We start from the raw sequence: 16,518 nt of genomic DNA on the forward strand, positions 1-16,518 counted from the left end.
GGGCTGACACAGCTTCCACTGCATGCTATGGTCTGGCTGAGGACCAGGCAGTGACCGAGTGGTAAGTAAAAAATGTGTTAACTTATGTACTCCACCACTGCCTTGTCCCTAATGGGCCTACTGTGCCAGCTTTTTGGCTGGCGTAAATCTGAGTGGGTCCAGGGGGGGCGTATTGAGCCTCAAGCAGGGACATAGGATGTCGGCACCACTGCTACCTCCATTATCTGTCCCCCAAGCCTGCCCTCATCATGCCCCCAGCCAGTCTTAATCCCTGCCCTGATCCCATCCCAGAAGGCCCAGGAATGCCCCCTCTGTTGACTGACCTTCTCCCAACAGAGGCTTCTGGGGTTGTTGTCGCACTCCCGCTGCTGTCAGCCAATTGCAGTGGTAGCTCTGGTCCCAGCACTGTCACAGGGCCACAGTGTGCCTGCATAACAATCCCGGGCATGGTGTGGTGGTGATAAAACCTTACCATCCCATGCCACGACCTCCTATCTTCACACCCAGTCCTTGCAGAAACTTGTGCCAGACAGCTGCTTCTACTGAACATAACCCCAGAAGTCTCTGCACCCCAATTTCTCAGGGGTAGCGGCTGCCCATTGCAAGTTTCTGCAAAGATTCGTTGCAAAGATAGGAAGCAGTGGCACAGAACAATAAATCTTCGCCACTGCTCCACTGTGCCCAAGATAGTTATGCAAGCACACCAGATCCTGCCCATGGGCCAGTTTGGAAGCCCCTGCTCTAGAACACTTCTCCCTGCCTACTTGATGCTTATGAAGTGCCAAGCAGACATCAACAAATTATTTGGAGTCTGCCTTCCTTCCCTCTAGTTTGCTTACCAGGAGCATGGTCTGCAAATTGCCTGGTTCACATCACTTTTGTTTGATATGAAGAGAAGTGGTGCAGGCTGGGAAACCAGACTAAGCTGCTTTCATTTAAAACAGAAGGAATGTGGACCAGGCAGCCTGCAGATTGCACTTCTGGTAAGTAAAGAGATGGGGGCGCGCACACACACACACCGTCCCCACATCCATGGGAATGTGCACACCTCTGCAGAAGTGGTGTGGTGGGATTGAGGAGATGTCATAGGCACCAGGAAGTTTTGGGCCAGCCTTGAGAGGATGTTGATCATTGAGTAATACTTCAATGAAGCTTCCATGTATGGCATCAATATTCATAACTTTGAGTTTCAGGCATTGATAACAAACAGTGGGGAGTGGCTGTCACCTTCATGCCCTGCTTCTGAGTACCTGGTCACACCTGGCTGGCTACTGCTGGAAACAGAAAAACAGAAAGTTGGATCACATTAACACTATTTTGATGCAGCAAAGCAATTCTTAAGGTCCAATGAAAGGTCACTGCTTTGTATATTTCTCCAGTGCACTAAGATAAAGGAGTCAAAATATTAGAAAGCAAATTGCACTTATAATGGCTGTCATGGGAAATGTCAAATTAAGCAGTTTTCACATAACAACTGCTATTTTGATCTGCAGTTTGCAGGTACATCTGTCAAGAGACAAGAATATGAGACTGGAACAAATCAAAAACACTTTTGAAGATAATCATCTGAACTGTATTGCTTTGGTGTCTGTGGTGGGAACTCTACTGCCCTGACTAAGCATTTCATTTGATGCATTTAAAATGTAGAGAGTTAAAGTTCATTCTCTCACAATTATTTAAGGTTTCCATTTAATTTGTGCTTTATAAGAGCTCCTTAAAGAAGGTAGCTGCTTTACCTGAAAGACAGTCATCAAACAACCTACAATTTCTTTTTTTTCTCCAACCTATCATGTGTGGTATGCAGTGGTGATAGGGGTGGGGAGGAGGGCAGATCAGGGCCAAGAGGAGGGCCCTGTGGCTGCACATGCTGAATCCCAAGCCCCTTTCCAGGCCTGATCTGCCTTCCCAGATCAACGCGAACTTGCATCAACTATTGAGCTGGCACAGGTCCGAGTTAACCCTTAGTGGCTTCTGGAGCTTACTCTGGTGCAAGGGGACAAATGTCCCCTTACCTTGAGGAAACTTCCAGCATCCGAAAATCCCCTGCAGGATGCAGCAGAAGCCGTGCCTGCACTGCTGCATCACCACATGGGGATTTAGATAGCATTGGGCTGCAAATTTTGCACTGTGTTGTGTACAGGTGGATTGCGCTGGGCTTCAAATTGCTTGCTGATAAATTTGGAGTAGCATGAACATGCTCATCTTTGACCTAAATTACTAAAGAATTTATACAAATAATGCTTTAATTATATGTGACTGATTTTTAAAAGAACACAAGGCCATGTTTCTATCTATTCCTGATTACAATTATTTCTGCTTTACTGAATCACCAAGAGACTAAACTGGAAAATACCAAGTCTTGCCAGTGGCCTAGATGCAATATAAACTTACTTTAGTTCATGCGAAAAGCTGAATGACATTCTCTTGGCAAAAGATGCAAATGGCATGCTTACAGGACAGCAGTTCTTCTAACCAATGATATTTATCAAATTAGTCCAAGAGGGATGCAAGAAAATAATGTACTGGATGTAATCTTTATATGAAATGAAAAAAACTTTGCAAAATGAAGAATGTTTTGAAAAATCAATCACTAGCATTTTGCCTTTCTTCAAAATAAATCTCTAGGTTTTTCCTGAAAATAACACACATATTTACAGAGAGAGAGAGAGAGAGAGAGAGAGAGGTGTCTTACAAAATGGCTCCATAAGCACATAATGAAAAGTTTCATGTTCCTCACATCTCATGGAGGTTTGTAGGATTTTCCCTTGGAGCAAAGTGGTCTTTGAAGGTTTATGCTGATTTATAATAGGTATGTATATAAATTGACCAGACAGCAAGCAGGCAGGCCCATGATGTAGTACTGGTCTCAAACTGTCTTGTTTCACATGAAACCCATTTAAGTTAATGAAGTAGCACCAAAGCAGGCACAGTTAAAGGAAAGATGACTATAAATACCCACAGAAATTTCACACTGAAGTTTTGGGGGAGGGTTAGTGATAAATCACTACTTCCATGAAACAGCAACTTTGGTATTGACTACTGAACAGCACAAAAATTCAGCACAGAATTCTGACTGTCATGTCCAACAGCCAGATTCTTCTGTCTTCCTCATTATGTTTATGATTTTATCAAATTGCAGCTATTGGGTTACTGCTATGGAAGTGCTAAAGAAGAAATTACCCTCATTGTTGCAGAGAGAGGGTTAGATGCAGAACCAGTAAGGATGCCCTATTTGAACACACAGGAAATGGAGATACATAGCTTTTCTGCAGGAAAAATGACTGAATTTTTCATCACTTTTAATCAATTGTTGTGGAGGTCCTAACCTTAGGCTTAATGTCAGTTGTCACTTGAGAAACAGCTGCATGCTGCAGAAGATTCTGCATTGGGCACTGACTAGGCCTGTAGAACCTAGATATTAATACTCTATGTCCTAAATCAGGGGTGTCAAACGTAAGGCCTGGGGGCCGGATGCAGCCCCTGGAAGCTTTTTATCTGGCCCTCAGGCTCTCAGTTGCTGAGATGTTACAGCTAAAATGGCAGTCCACATGAAAATTGAGCTTTCCCAAATCTGGAAATATAATCAAGATTTGCATACTTTCTGATTTCTGGCCATTAGCTGCTTAATGATGTCACTTTCTGTTTAATGACATCACTTCTGGCCCTCATCTGGAGCCTTGAATGCTAACTTCAGCCTTCTGTATGAAATGGGTTTGACACCCCTGTCCTAAATTAACCCAAACACTCCCCTTTGGCTATGTACTGTAAGAGGAGAATGTACTGTAAGACGTTCCTGGCAGACGTCTTTCAGGAAACTTTCTGTGCCATTACTCATCTTTTCATTGAAGGATCCCTACTAAGCTTCTGAGGAATCCTCATGTTCCCAAGAGCACCATCTGAAAAGCACTGTTTAAAGTGTTTGTTGGTTACAAGTTATTCTTGTTGACATTGCAAAGCACATAAAACAAAATTGTAATTAGGTTTTGTTTTTTTAATAAACATCCTAGAACAGTAAGTACCTTACTGTGTGTAATGCTGGGAGATGCATAAAAACTCTCCCAACTTTTTTTGTTTAAAATGAAAAGCAGTGGGGTGGTTGCAAATTTGAACACAGCAGTGGTGCCTGGCAGGACTTCCTTAATCTTTTCCACATGTGTTGTTTTTGCTATCAAAGTTTTCCCCTGACCATTTTCCCACCTACAGAGGAAAAACATGCAGGTCCCTGTATTTCCTCCATGGGTGGAATGGCAATCTGAGGGGATTTCAATCACAAAAATGACCAGTCGATGAATCAGAGTTGGTCCTCAGCGAAGCTTTCATTTATTATAAGTTTTTTTTAGCATTTGACTGCAATTAAGTTTTAAGAGCCCAATCCTGTGGTCTGCGCTGCACCTCCACGCCGTGGACCACAGTTACGGCACGTTTGCAGGGCTTACCACTGGGCTCCCACCAGAGCTGGCTCAGCTCAGGCTGGCACTGAGCCACCGCCCAGCGGGCGCCTGGGTTCCGTGGTTCGGCGGTGCCTGCGACCGCCGGGCTGCGGAACGGGGAATGGGGGCATGGTTGGGGGTGTAGGGGAGGCGTTCCGGGGAGGGGGAGGCATGGTCAGGGGTGTTCCGGGGGCGGGGGGAAGGCGGATCTGCGGAGCCGAGCTCTGCAGGATCCTAGGCGCTCGTGGAGGGCTGTGTGCCCTACACGAGCGCCTTCACTTTAGCGGCAACCAAACATTCACTGCTAAAGTGAGCAGCCCCATTGCAGGGCTGTTTCCCTTACCCTGGGAAAGGGGATGAATGTCCCCTTCTCCTGAGGAGCCTCCCGCGGTAGCGCGGGAGGCTTTGGATCTGGCGGGAACCCACCAGGGAGCCGCCAGGTCCCGCAGCTCCGGGCAGCTCAGGTTTGGGCTGTAAATCATTTTAGTCAAACATAAAACACTGACTGCACAGAGTTTTACTTTAATGATACTTGAATATTTTTTCTCTCGAGAAGATAATTTTTTTTAAATGAGCAAGTTGATGGTAAAATGGATAATACTAGGCATAGATTTTAGCAGGATGAAAATGATTTTCTCCACAGTTTCAGTGGATTTTATTCCCTCTTTGATTACATTGGCTTCTATTATAAAATGTGATTTATTTAAGAAGATGACAAACCTAATTATGAGATTTTAAATAAGAAAACTATTGCAGTTTGAGGGCTTTCACACTTCAAAAAATACATGTTTCTGAATCGCTAAGCTGAAGAGCAGTTCATAATGCATTATGAATAGCAATGCAGTGTTGAGATAACATAAATGAATATCTTCAGTGATTGGTTCTTCTGTTGTTAAGAAATCCAGGATAAGAACTGATATTTCATGAAACATTTGTCCTGATATCAAGCTTCTATGAAGTAAGGCCACTTCATTAATTTTTGCCACTTTTTTGCCATTAATGCCACTTTTTAAATTTTTGATTGATGAGTAGCCCAATCCTAACATGCAATCGAGCTGCCCTGCTCTGCATCCAAAGCAGGGCTGGGCCAGGTTGTAGCACAACAACACAGGTTGCAGCCATGTTGCATTCCCCGTACTCTGTGTCACGTAGAAGTTGCCCCTATGCGGCAACACAGATCTGAGACACTTAAAGAGGTAGCACAGATCTGAGCGGTCCAGTGTAAGACTGCGCCATCCGAGAGGGGGGTTAGGATCTAGCATGCCCTCTAGAGGATCTCTACCCCCTCCTGAGCCTGGTCCTCCCACCAGCCTGCCTGCTGCCTGCCCTCCCCCCACCCTGGAATGGCTCCAGATCGCCCACCTCAGACCCCTGCACTGGCCTGAGTCAACTGGCACAAACTCACCATTCTGCCAGTGCAGCAGTGCATTCAGCCTCCCAACTCCTGGTGTGGCACAAAAGTGCCTTACAGCACTTTTGCAACAGCTCCAAGCTGGCACAAGGGACTTGCCCTGGCCCCAGAGCACATCTGGGTTATGCTTTTATTTAGATATGCATAGACCTGACTTGCAAATGCTATACTTCTTGACTTGATATGCAGCACAATTCTTGGCATGTCTACTCAGAATTAAGCCCTGATCAACAGGGCTTAGAGCCCAATCCTATCCAAATTTCACTACTGCTGCAGCCCCAAGGTAATCCTGACAGCAGCGATTTGTGCAGGGTTCTTCCTGCCCCTTCTCTCTTGGATTTATGCCAGTTATATAGCTGGTGTGGGCCTGAGGAGACCCATAGACCACCAGGTGGTCTACACAGAGATAAGTAGAAAATATGTTTACTTACCCTAGCAGGCCTCCTGTTCATCCTTTAATGCAGTGCATGCTCTGTCAGTGCAACTGTATCGATGTCAATTTTGGGGGATATGATTGGGCAGTAAGTTGTTTCTAACTTGCAGAACATGCTGTCGATTATAAAACATAATTCCCCTGAGATGGTAGTGCCTGTGTGGTGTGCATCTGGCCGAACTTATTTAAAAGCAGGTTTGAAAGTGTTTCCAATCGAACCTATTCACTACTCCTCTAGATTTTCTTTCATTCCCAGTTCCAGCTTGGTATACTTCAGTTTTGATGGTTTCTTATATTATCATCATGATTGGCCATACAGTATGCCACACTCCTGCAAGGATGGAAGAGGGCAGAGTGCATGGGATATGAAGATAGTTCCTATATCTTACAGACATGTAAAGAGTACAATATAAGATGAAAACTCTTCCAACACTAGAAGTACATGGGTGGAATTCAGAGTGTATAAAACCACTTGTCTAGTTATTTTAAAGCAGAGACCTGATCTACTAAATTTTTATCTTGGAGTATCAGGATTTAGCCTTTTACAGGTGGGACCTCGGTATCCACTGATTTGACTCACCACTAATTCCAAGGTCCACTTTTAAATGCCTTGTAGCAGGATATCTTAGAGACCACCTACTCCCGTACAATCCGGCTCGCCCTCTCAGGTAATCAGAGAAGGCCTTTTTGCAAGTGCCGCCACCCAAGGAGGTCCGGGGGGCGGCTGCGAGAAATAGGGCCTTCTCGGTAGTGGCACCAACATTATGGAACTCCCTTCCCCTTGACTTGAGAATGGCTCCCTCTCTTGAGAGTTTTCGGCGAGGCCTGAAAACACTGTTGTTTAAACAAGCCTTCTGATTTCTGGCCTTCTTAACATTTTTATACATCTTTTAGTTTTCTACAGGCTTGATTCCTCGGTGACTTGCTCTTTTATTCTGTCTTTTAATCTGACTACTGTTTTTATGGCCTCTGTAATGTGTTTTTAAATGTTTTTATCTGCTATGTATTAATGTTTTTAAAATCTGTTTTTTTTAATATGTTGTTAGCCGCCCTGGGTCCCGCTAGGGAGAAGGGCGGGATAAAAATAAAGTTTTATTATTTATTATTATCGTAGCAAGAAAAAATGAAAATTTTTTCATGAAAATCCAATTTCCTACCTTTGCGCTGTTAAATGATTATAGTTTAATTCCACTGGATTCCGTATCAGCCCATCTAGTGGCTAAATGTGGTATATGTTTATACCAATGCATTCTGGGATGACAGTGGAGGATGACAGTGGAGGGGCAAGAAACCTGGAAGTGGGTCTTGAAAGCTATTTTTCCACTGATTTGGGATCCAGTGATTTTTTTTTATCTAGAACAGAATTCCAGTGAATAATGGGGCATGACCTATACTTAGCTTAATTGAAAACAAGATAAATATTTAGAAAACTCATTTTCAGCTTTTTATTTAAAAAAAAAATGTAGTTGTGTGTCTAAATACAGAATGTGCATGGGTGTGTACACACACCATTACAGACTACTGCAATATCCAGAGTACCTCCAATTTTTTAATTGTATGCTTGTTCATCTTGAGCTGGGTCTTGCTTCATTCTGAATGATGCTGCTGAATGAATTCTTAATATTATTAATTTAATATAAAACAGTTTTGAATGAGCATTTCTCATGCTGGTGTGCAAACAATTCCAGCCAAAAATTGATCCATCTGCTTCTTGAGTTAATATTCCACTCTGGCTAAGGAGTAGACTATACAGAATCAATAGTGCAAGATAGACCATTATACATGATTATTTGATTTATGTGGGTCACAGAATTCAACCTTGAATCTGGCATTCTTATCTCAGATGTGTTTTTAACACAGAGGCCAAACATGGTCCTACTTATTGATTAATGTTACTAAAATCTATAGATATATATATATATAAAATTTTATATTCCTTTTTGAATTTCAGACTGATCAATGAATCTTTGAGGGATCAATTGCTTGTTACCATCCAGAAAACCTTCACCTACACTCGAACCCAGGCCCAGCATCTCTTCATAATCCTCATGGAGTGCATGAAGAAGAAGGAACTGGTATGCAAAAACACAGTCCCCAAATATGAAACTCAGAAGCTCAGTAACAGTGAGTTTGGAAAATAATTATTTGGGACCTTCGCAGGACACTGCCTTATTCTGAATCTGACCATTAATCTATCTAAGTCAGTATTATCAATACAGAATAGCAGTGATGCTCCAGGGTTCAGAATCAGCGTTAACAGTTCTGATCAAGATGGACCAATAGGCAGTGCAGCGGCACCAACAAGGTGTCTGCTGTATCTCTTGGGGGAGGGGGGGTCCATCTAATTCAATAGAGGATATGTCCTGTTAGAACTACAGCTGTAACTTAATTTCAGCCAACATTTATAAAGACCTTGGAGAACTAAGAAAAAATCTTTGTCTGGTGCCAAAACACAAAGCATATTGTTTACAAAGCATATCATAAAACCACAAATAATACACCAAAATAGATATTTCTAGCAGCAAACAAATAAAGCGCAAGGTGACAACAAGAACCTTTTCTTGATCACCAAATTCCAGAAGTAACTTTGTTAGATTGCTTTTTCTTCTTCTGGTTATAATACATTCTCTTAACTGAACCTTCTAATCCCATTTAAATCAATTACAGTGAAAGTCTGGGAATACAAGTAAGTTTTGGTGGTTTTCACTTAGCAAACATGAGACCCTGACATGTCCATCTGTGTTGATGGACACTGGTACTGAAATTCCATCAGGGCAGAGACTGAAATGCTTCATAGAAATTGACTTAAGTGAAGTATTTATTTATTTATTAGCAAGGCACTCAATGTGTTTTACCGTATTAAAAAATAAAAACATACAGAATGTAGAAAGCAGAATTATCTCACGGTCTTGATGGTCTTCTTGGCTGATGAAATGATGATGAGCTGATGATGAAAGCTCCCTGGTCTGGGCAGCCTCACTGTTCTCTTCGCTCAAGGCATACAGGTCTTTCAATAGCTCTGGGAAGCTGGGGGAGAGGCTATCCCAACAGTTTCTTCAGGCCTGGATATTTTACAAGGACCTGAGAGTAAGTGCTATCTGGCCTGGGTGATGCAAGTAGAAGCTATAGTACAAGAGCAAATCAAATGGGAATTGAGGAACACATGAAATTGGAAGTATTAATTTTTCCTTTGACTTCAATTGTAGAACATCTGTAACTCTACTAAGGAGTTTCACTTTTATATTATGACTTTGAATGGTGCTTAAATTATTCCTAGAGCATCATAACCCCAATCTATCATATTATAGGAGTGAGAGTGAGGCTTTTCTAGGCAGAGGGAGCAATGTGGCAGTTTGTGGCTATAAATTTGGTATCCTAACAGCGATCTTGGCAGTTGTAACTTGGAGAACCCTACTAATTACTCAGTTTGCAATTACTAATTACTCGCTTTTCAGGGTTGACCTGCTAATGCCAGAACTATTAGCATTCATTTAATGTAAAGATGTTGCTCAGAACATGGAGAACTGAGACAGTCTTACCAGGGAGCATCCTGTCATGGGCATAATTGAGCAGGGCTACATTTTTAATAATATCTGAGAAGGATCCAAATGAATTCAATTAGCTTTATAATGAAATCAACCACTATGCAAACATTTCCTCATCACATGTAGATTATATGTTGTCAAGCCCTGAGTGTATGTGCAAATAGCACAAATAGGACAACAAATGGAAAGGCATACTTAGAGTAATTGCATTGGAGACTGAATTATGTGAATATTTTTCAAATACATAGTGTTTCAATGAAGCCGCACTGGTGAAACCCACTCTGAATGATATGATAGAACCTGAGTCATCAAAACCACCATCAGCTTAATAACCTGCTGCAAAATTGAAATTAAATTATGATTAGATACTTAATTTCTTTTTATGTACTTCTTAGAAATGGTTTGATGAGCCAAGTTCCATTACAGAGTTAATTGGTTAGTGCTCATAAATGGAAACATAAAAGTACTACCTGAGTATTGTATCCATACAAAAAGTTGCCATTGGTGAAACTGTAATCCGGAAATCACAAAATCAAATCCATGATATGCTGATGTCAGTGGAGAAGTCCTTAATTCATGAGATTCTATGGACCAGTTCAGCTATAACAATCGTAGTCCAACACACTGCAGTTTGTTGTCTAGGAACAAGCCATGTGCCTGTGTGCTCCCTTCTCTGTTTTCTTCCTCCTCTCTCATTTGTTCAACAACACTTTGTCATGACACCTGAACTATGAAACTGGTTTGAGCACTCTCTTCAAACTAGTATATCAAAATGCAATTTGAGTCTGGTTTAATAACCAGACCCAGTTCCACACTGGGAATTTTGAACACTGCTGAGAATTTGTTGTTCCACTATCAGCTAGAAGGAAAGATAGAGCATGTACCTGGTTGCGCAAGGGGAAGATGAAAGGTGAGAGAATTCATGAAGGAACTACTTTCCTCTTCAACAAACTGTGGTTTGTTGTAAAGGATTTGTTTTATTTGAATATAGGCAGAAAAATATGTATAGGCTATTGCTGAGGGACTAAAGAACCATAATGAATGTTGGGAAATTATGTGGTAATATTAACTGAATGTTATGACTAAAATTAAAAATCCTAAAGTGATTCACTTAGGCCCAAATCCTAACCCACTTTCCAGTACTGACATAGCTGTGCCAATGGAACGTGTGCTGCATCCTGCAGTTGAGGGGCATTCACAGAGGCCTCCTCAAAGTAAGGGAATGTTTGTTTTCTTATCTAGGAGCTGTATTACCCTTATGTCAAGCTGGAAAGTGGGTTAGGATTGTGCCCTTAGGGCCCAACACTATCCAACTTTCCAGCACTAATGCAGCTGCAGTGCAGCCCTGAAGTAAGGGAACAAATGTTCCCTTACTTTGAGGAGGCTTCTGTGACTGCCTCTCTACCACAGGATACAGCATGGCACGGCTGCACCGGCACTGGAAAGTTGGATAGGTTTGGGATCTTATTCTTTAGGCAAGCATGTGTACATAGTTGCAGGACGTAGGTGGTGGATGGTTCCTTTTTTTCCTTGCAGTGCTGCTGGCTTCTGTGCATTGAGGAGCACCTGTGTGTTGTATTTGTCATGGTCATGTAAGGACACGAATTTAGATGGCAGATGTATGCCTGTTAGTACTCTGAGAAAGGGGACTCTTGAATCCCTGGAGTGTATATCCATATTAAGAAAGCACGGGAAAACATTTAATTAGTCTCTAGCTAAAGGGAAACAAGAAAATCCCATCTCTATTTGGCATGCATGATTGATGAAGCTTTTTCTTTTTGCCTGTTAGCTTTTCAATTGCCGTCCTTGCCAACAATACAGAGCTACATTTTGTATTAGAAACAGCATATTATACATTTCTGTAATCTTGTTGCAAAAGCCAACTGTGAAGTGAAAACTTGATGACAAGTTCCGGTTGTTGCTTCAATGTTAGCAAAAAACATGTTACTACTAGCAAGAATGCATAAGAGTAATGAGATCATCAAGATGCATTTTGACTTAAACATTTCCAGAACTTTGCCATGTGTAAATCTGGTGTGTTGGATTTCCCTGATTAAAAAAACAAAACAACTAGAAGAATGCAAAAACATTCGGTTTTTTAATATGCTCAAACCAGATCTCCCCCAGGCTCCAAATTTGAATTTAAGCCCATATCGTCTTTCCTTCTGCCCTATCCTATTGGGCCATTGCATTGTTAGAACGTTCATTCGACCATTGCAGGTAGGATGTTGGAGGAGGCAGGAGGGCATGGAGGACAGCAGAGTGGGGGCGGGGAGGGGAGAGGGCTGGAATGGGTAGAGGTTGATCCAGTGGCAAATCCAGCAGTTTGCCCTCAGTCCAAAGTTGATGCAAAAATGCTCATGATGGAGTTTGGGGAGCCAAGTTCTCAAGAGAACTCCTTTGCTTGATTGGATTAGAGTGGAGAAATGATTTCAGGGAAAACCTGAGACATTTGCACTAGAAGCAAGGATTCCCCTGTCCTTTTAGGGATCTCTGTTGAAAATAGACCTGGTTTCCAGGTTTGACCAATGTAAGGTGGAGCAGATCTACATCCAAAGACAAATTTATGTGTAGAAAAGGGACTGTTCGTACAAACAGCGCAAGCCTATCTTGCGCTGGAACAGGCAAGCCAAGAGGCTTGCGCTGTATCTAGTGCAAGATAGGGCTGCAAAGTGGCTCAGCAAGAGTTTTCCCTCTTCCTCTTACCCCTAGGTAAGCCACTGCAGGCCCTATGGGTCTCCTCAGACTTGCGCCACCTCCTGAGGTGACACAAGTCTGAGGCTAGCAGGACAACTTGAAGCCTTTCCATGCTGCTCGGGTATGGGGGCTAGGATCCGGCATAATAGCCAGATCCCAGCCCCACTCCCCACATGCACACTCCTGGAACCATCCTCCGCCCATCCTCTCCCCAGGCTGGAATGCCTCCCTCTTACCTCCTTCCCACTCACCCCAGAGCCTTGCATCAGCTGAATTCAGCCTCTGTGGGCCGGCGTGTCTCCGCGCACTGGCGTAGCCAACTGTCAAGGAGGTGCAAACATGTCTTCTGGCACATTTGCGACCCTCCTGGGCTGGCGCAAAGGACTTGCCCAAGGGCGAATTAGAATTGCATCCAAAGTCACATATCAGTGGCCATTCTCTAGCTCCTTCCCTACCCACAAGTTCTGCACCTAAGTAAGAAACATGATAAGCAAACTTTAGATTCAAACTAATTTTCTTTTCTTTTCTTCTGTCCTTCACAATGACTCTATCAATAAAGCTTATCTTATTTACATGTCTCAATTGGATCAATAAAGCAGATCTTATGATATGCCAAACACCTTTCAGAGGACACTGAATAACCTTGATCTGTATGGAAAGAAGATTCTTGTCAAGTGAAACATCATGTCTCAATTCAAGGCTAACTCCTTGCAGTAGAAAAGAGGGTGCTTGGTGAATGTGGAACATCAGGGGGAAAAGATTGTTTTGTTTTGTTTTAATATGTTGGTGAGTTATTTTCTCCTGTTTGCATTCTGGAATCTCTCAGAAATTTAAACATTTATTATTTAAATGTTCACATTAAAAGAAACCAGAATGTGGAAAGTGACTCTATTTTGATTCAGGAGAACACTTCTAAAAGAATTAAGCTACATGTTTATGAATAGAGAAATAAGAGGATTATGGTGTTTGTGAAGAGCCTATAATTAGGCAATGAGGCAGAGAAAGAAAGAAGGAACTTCTGTTTTAAGCAACTAGTGCTTTTTCTGTTGTTTAGAATAACTGGCATATAACCCACGCAAATAGATTATCATGCTTTGGCAGCTTATCCAAGGCATATAATTTTAAGATGAGCACTATAAACTCATGAAGGGCTTCTTTCATGATGCAAGCCTATGCCCTAATGTGAAGAAGGACTCCTCGGTTCCAAGACCTCAGGCTGGCCACCCTGATTGCCTGTCACCAGTCTGCATCTCAGAGAAGCATTTTGCAGGGGAGCCTCAGTTTGGCATTAAAGGCTTCAGGCACGGCTGGGGGAGGGGGTTGCACTACCCAGTCCTGGGCTGCCCAGTCCTGGGCTTTTACCTACCCGCCTGAGAGCCTCTTCATCAGCATGTGAACTACATTTAAAAACAGATGGCTTCCCAGCTGGCCCTGTCCCATTCTCTCACCTTCTAGATCCAAAAGGAGCCCCACCTCCATTAGCGGCAGCAGCCGCACATACCGAGATCTTATCCCCCTTTTCCCAGCCCAACACACCCCAATTCAAAATAGCTGGCATTGATCCAAGGAGAGCCATTGGAGACCAGGTGGCCTATGGGTATGTGTCTTTTACTTCTGTGCTGTCTGGTTCAAACCCCTCCCCCACCATAGCTCTCTCAGCAGTGTTGTGTGCTATGGGATGGCGGGAGGGGGGTAGGATTGGGCAGTTCATGTTTTGCTGCTCCAGGAGGGCCCCCATATCCACTGATCCCTACCCATGGTTTCACTTACTGGTGGATACGCCCCCCCCCCACATCACCCACACCGTCTGGAGGCTCTACCGAGCCCCGCAGAAGCTGTGCACATCCACCTGCGGCCTCTGCAGGGCTCAGAGTGATTGTTTAGGCCAAAAAAAAGTCACTAGTGAAAGTGGAGCAATCGTGCTCTGCTTCTGCTAAACCAGTAGGTGTGCGTGATCACTTCACTTTCACTTTTGAGGCATCAGGAAGCCCTGCGGACAGCCACGCAGGGCTCCCTGCACCTCCAGGAGGCTGCAGGAGGCTCTGGTAAGTGTACCCAAGCCCCTGCAGCCCCCCCTAAGTGACACAATCCTGGGTATCGTGCCGCTGCCTCCCCCCAGCCTCCGCAAGTACTTACTGCAGCTTTCAAACTCCCTGGGAGTTTGAAAACCGCAGTTATACTCCTTTCTATGTCCCATCACATCAAGAGTGACTGATGGAGCATTCTTAACCCCTATCCCTGGCCTAAGAGTTCTGCACAGGCTACTCAGTTCTGCACCAGCTAAACAGCTGGCATAGATCCAAGTAGCCCCAATGAGCAGGCTGGGGTGCTACATGGGGTAACAGAACAAATGTTCCCTTACCCAAAGGAGACTTCCTGCCTGCTCAAATCCAGTGTGGGATACAGTGTGGGCCCAGCAGCCCTGCTGTGCCAGCATTGGATAGGATTGTGCTGTAAGTTATGCAAGTGGGGATTAGCATCAAACCCAGCCCAGCAACTGGGTTATTCAATTGGCTCAACTACATGCATGTCACACCTTTTCCAGAAGCTTCCCCTTGTTTCTTTCAGTTGAGGACATGGAATCCAATATTGGCGTCACTAGGGAAGTGCAGGGGGTGCGGGCCGCACCAGGTGAAGCGCCAGGAGGGTGACGTGCCCTGGGGGGAGGATGTGCTACCTTTGCAGTGTTAGGAACTAGCCCAGCATGCCATACATCGTTGGATGTGGAATGGCCAGCGGAGTGCAATGCAGAAAACAGAATTGAAATCGCTCCTTTCGTTCAAAAGTTATGGCCAAAAAACCAGAAGGAAAAAATGCATGGAGCCCTAGGAAAGTGAGCCGTAGCATGCGTTTACTCGCGAGTAGGCGTACTTGCCATAGTCCGACGGAAAGGGCAGGCTGAGAGGAATCCAACAACACCAGAATGGTCCCGATCCAGTGAATGCAGCCCCCCAAAAACACCCAAGAAGCTCCCCCCTCCCAGCTGCGAGTCTGAGCCCAAAACAAAGCCACATGGTTGCGTTGACTAGCAAGTAGGTGGACTTGCCTTAGTCAAGGCAGGCTGAGAGGCTCCATGGACATCAGAATGGTCCTGATCCAATGAATGCAGCCCCCAAAACACGGAGAAGGAGGTTCCCCCCTCCCAGCTGCGAGTCTATGGAGCTCTATGGAAAGTGAAGCAGCCTCATATCGCATTTACTCGTGAGTAGGCAGACGTGCCTTGGCTGGCAATCAGGCCAGGCAAAGGGGAATGTGAGGACACTGGAATGGTCCTGATCCATGGAGCTGGAGCGCAACAAATGCTCCAGAAGGCAGCCCCCCCCCCCCCACTAAAAAGGACAAAAAAGTGGCTTGAACTGGTAAGGGGAAGTTTTCTATTTTGCACTTGCAAAGCCAGGTGGGTCTTCTGAAACAGAAGAACTTTAAACTGGGCACTGGGGAGGGCTGGAAATCTTACTGATTCTTTGGGGAGGGGGGTTGTTATTGCAGGCAGATTACAGAGTAAGCTCCATTGACCACTATGGGACTTACTTCAGAGTAGACATGCATAGGATTGGGCTCACAGGCTGCAATCCTACCCACACTTTCCTGAGAGTAAGCCCCATTGACCACATGGGACTTACTTCAGAGTAGACATGCATAGGATTGGGCTCACAGGCTGCAATCCTACCCACACTTTCCTGAGAGTAAGCCCCATTGACCACAATAGGACTTACTTCAGAGTAGATTCACTTGGTGGGACTGGCTCCCCCTTATGTAATTATTTTATTTTAATTTAATTATTTATAATTATTTATTTTAATTTGCTTGATGATGTCACTTCTGGCCATGACATCACTTCCAATGGGTCCTGGACAGATTGTCATTCTAAAAAGTGTGTCCCAGTGCTAAAAGTTTGAGAACTGCTGCAATAAGGTGTTAATAAGTTGACACAGGGGGTGTGTGTATGAGACTCTACAAGTTTTCAAAATCACTAAAATCAGAGTTTGGAGGAATAAGACC

The 16,518-nt window shown here is 43.9% G+C and overlaps 1 protein-coding gene across 4 annotated transcripts in view; it reads left to right on the forward strand.

Moving 5' to 3' along the window:
• Window positions 1–16,518, forward strand: part of TRPM3 (transient receptor potential cation channel subfamily M member 3) — a 375,460-nt gene that overhangs the window by 280,791 nt on the left and 78,151 nt on the right. For all 4 annotated transcript variants that reach the window (XM_066616650.1, XM_066616652.1, XM_066616653.1 and 1 more), the window contains exon 8: window positions 8,226–8,349. In XM_066616650.1, the coding sequence (XP_066472747.1) occupies window positions 8,226–8,349 (124 nt within the window). The remainder of the gene's footprint in view (window positions 1–8,225; window positions 8,350–16,518) is intronic.

This window comes from Tiliqua scincoides, chromosome 2, assembly GCF_035046505.1.
Source record: "Tiliqua scincoides isolate rTilSci1 chromosome 2, rTilSci1.hap2, whole genome shotgun sequence".
Taxonomy (NCBI): Eukaryota; Metazoa; Chordata; class Lepidosauria; order Squamata; family Scincidae; genus Tiliqua; species Tiliqua scincoides.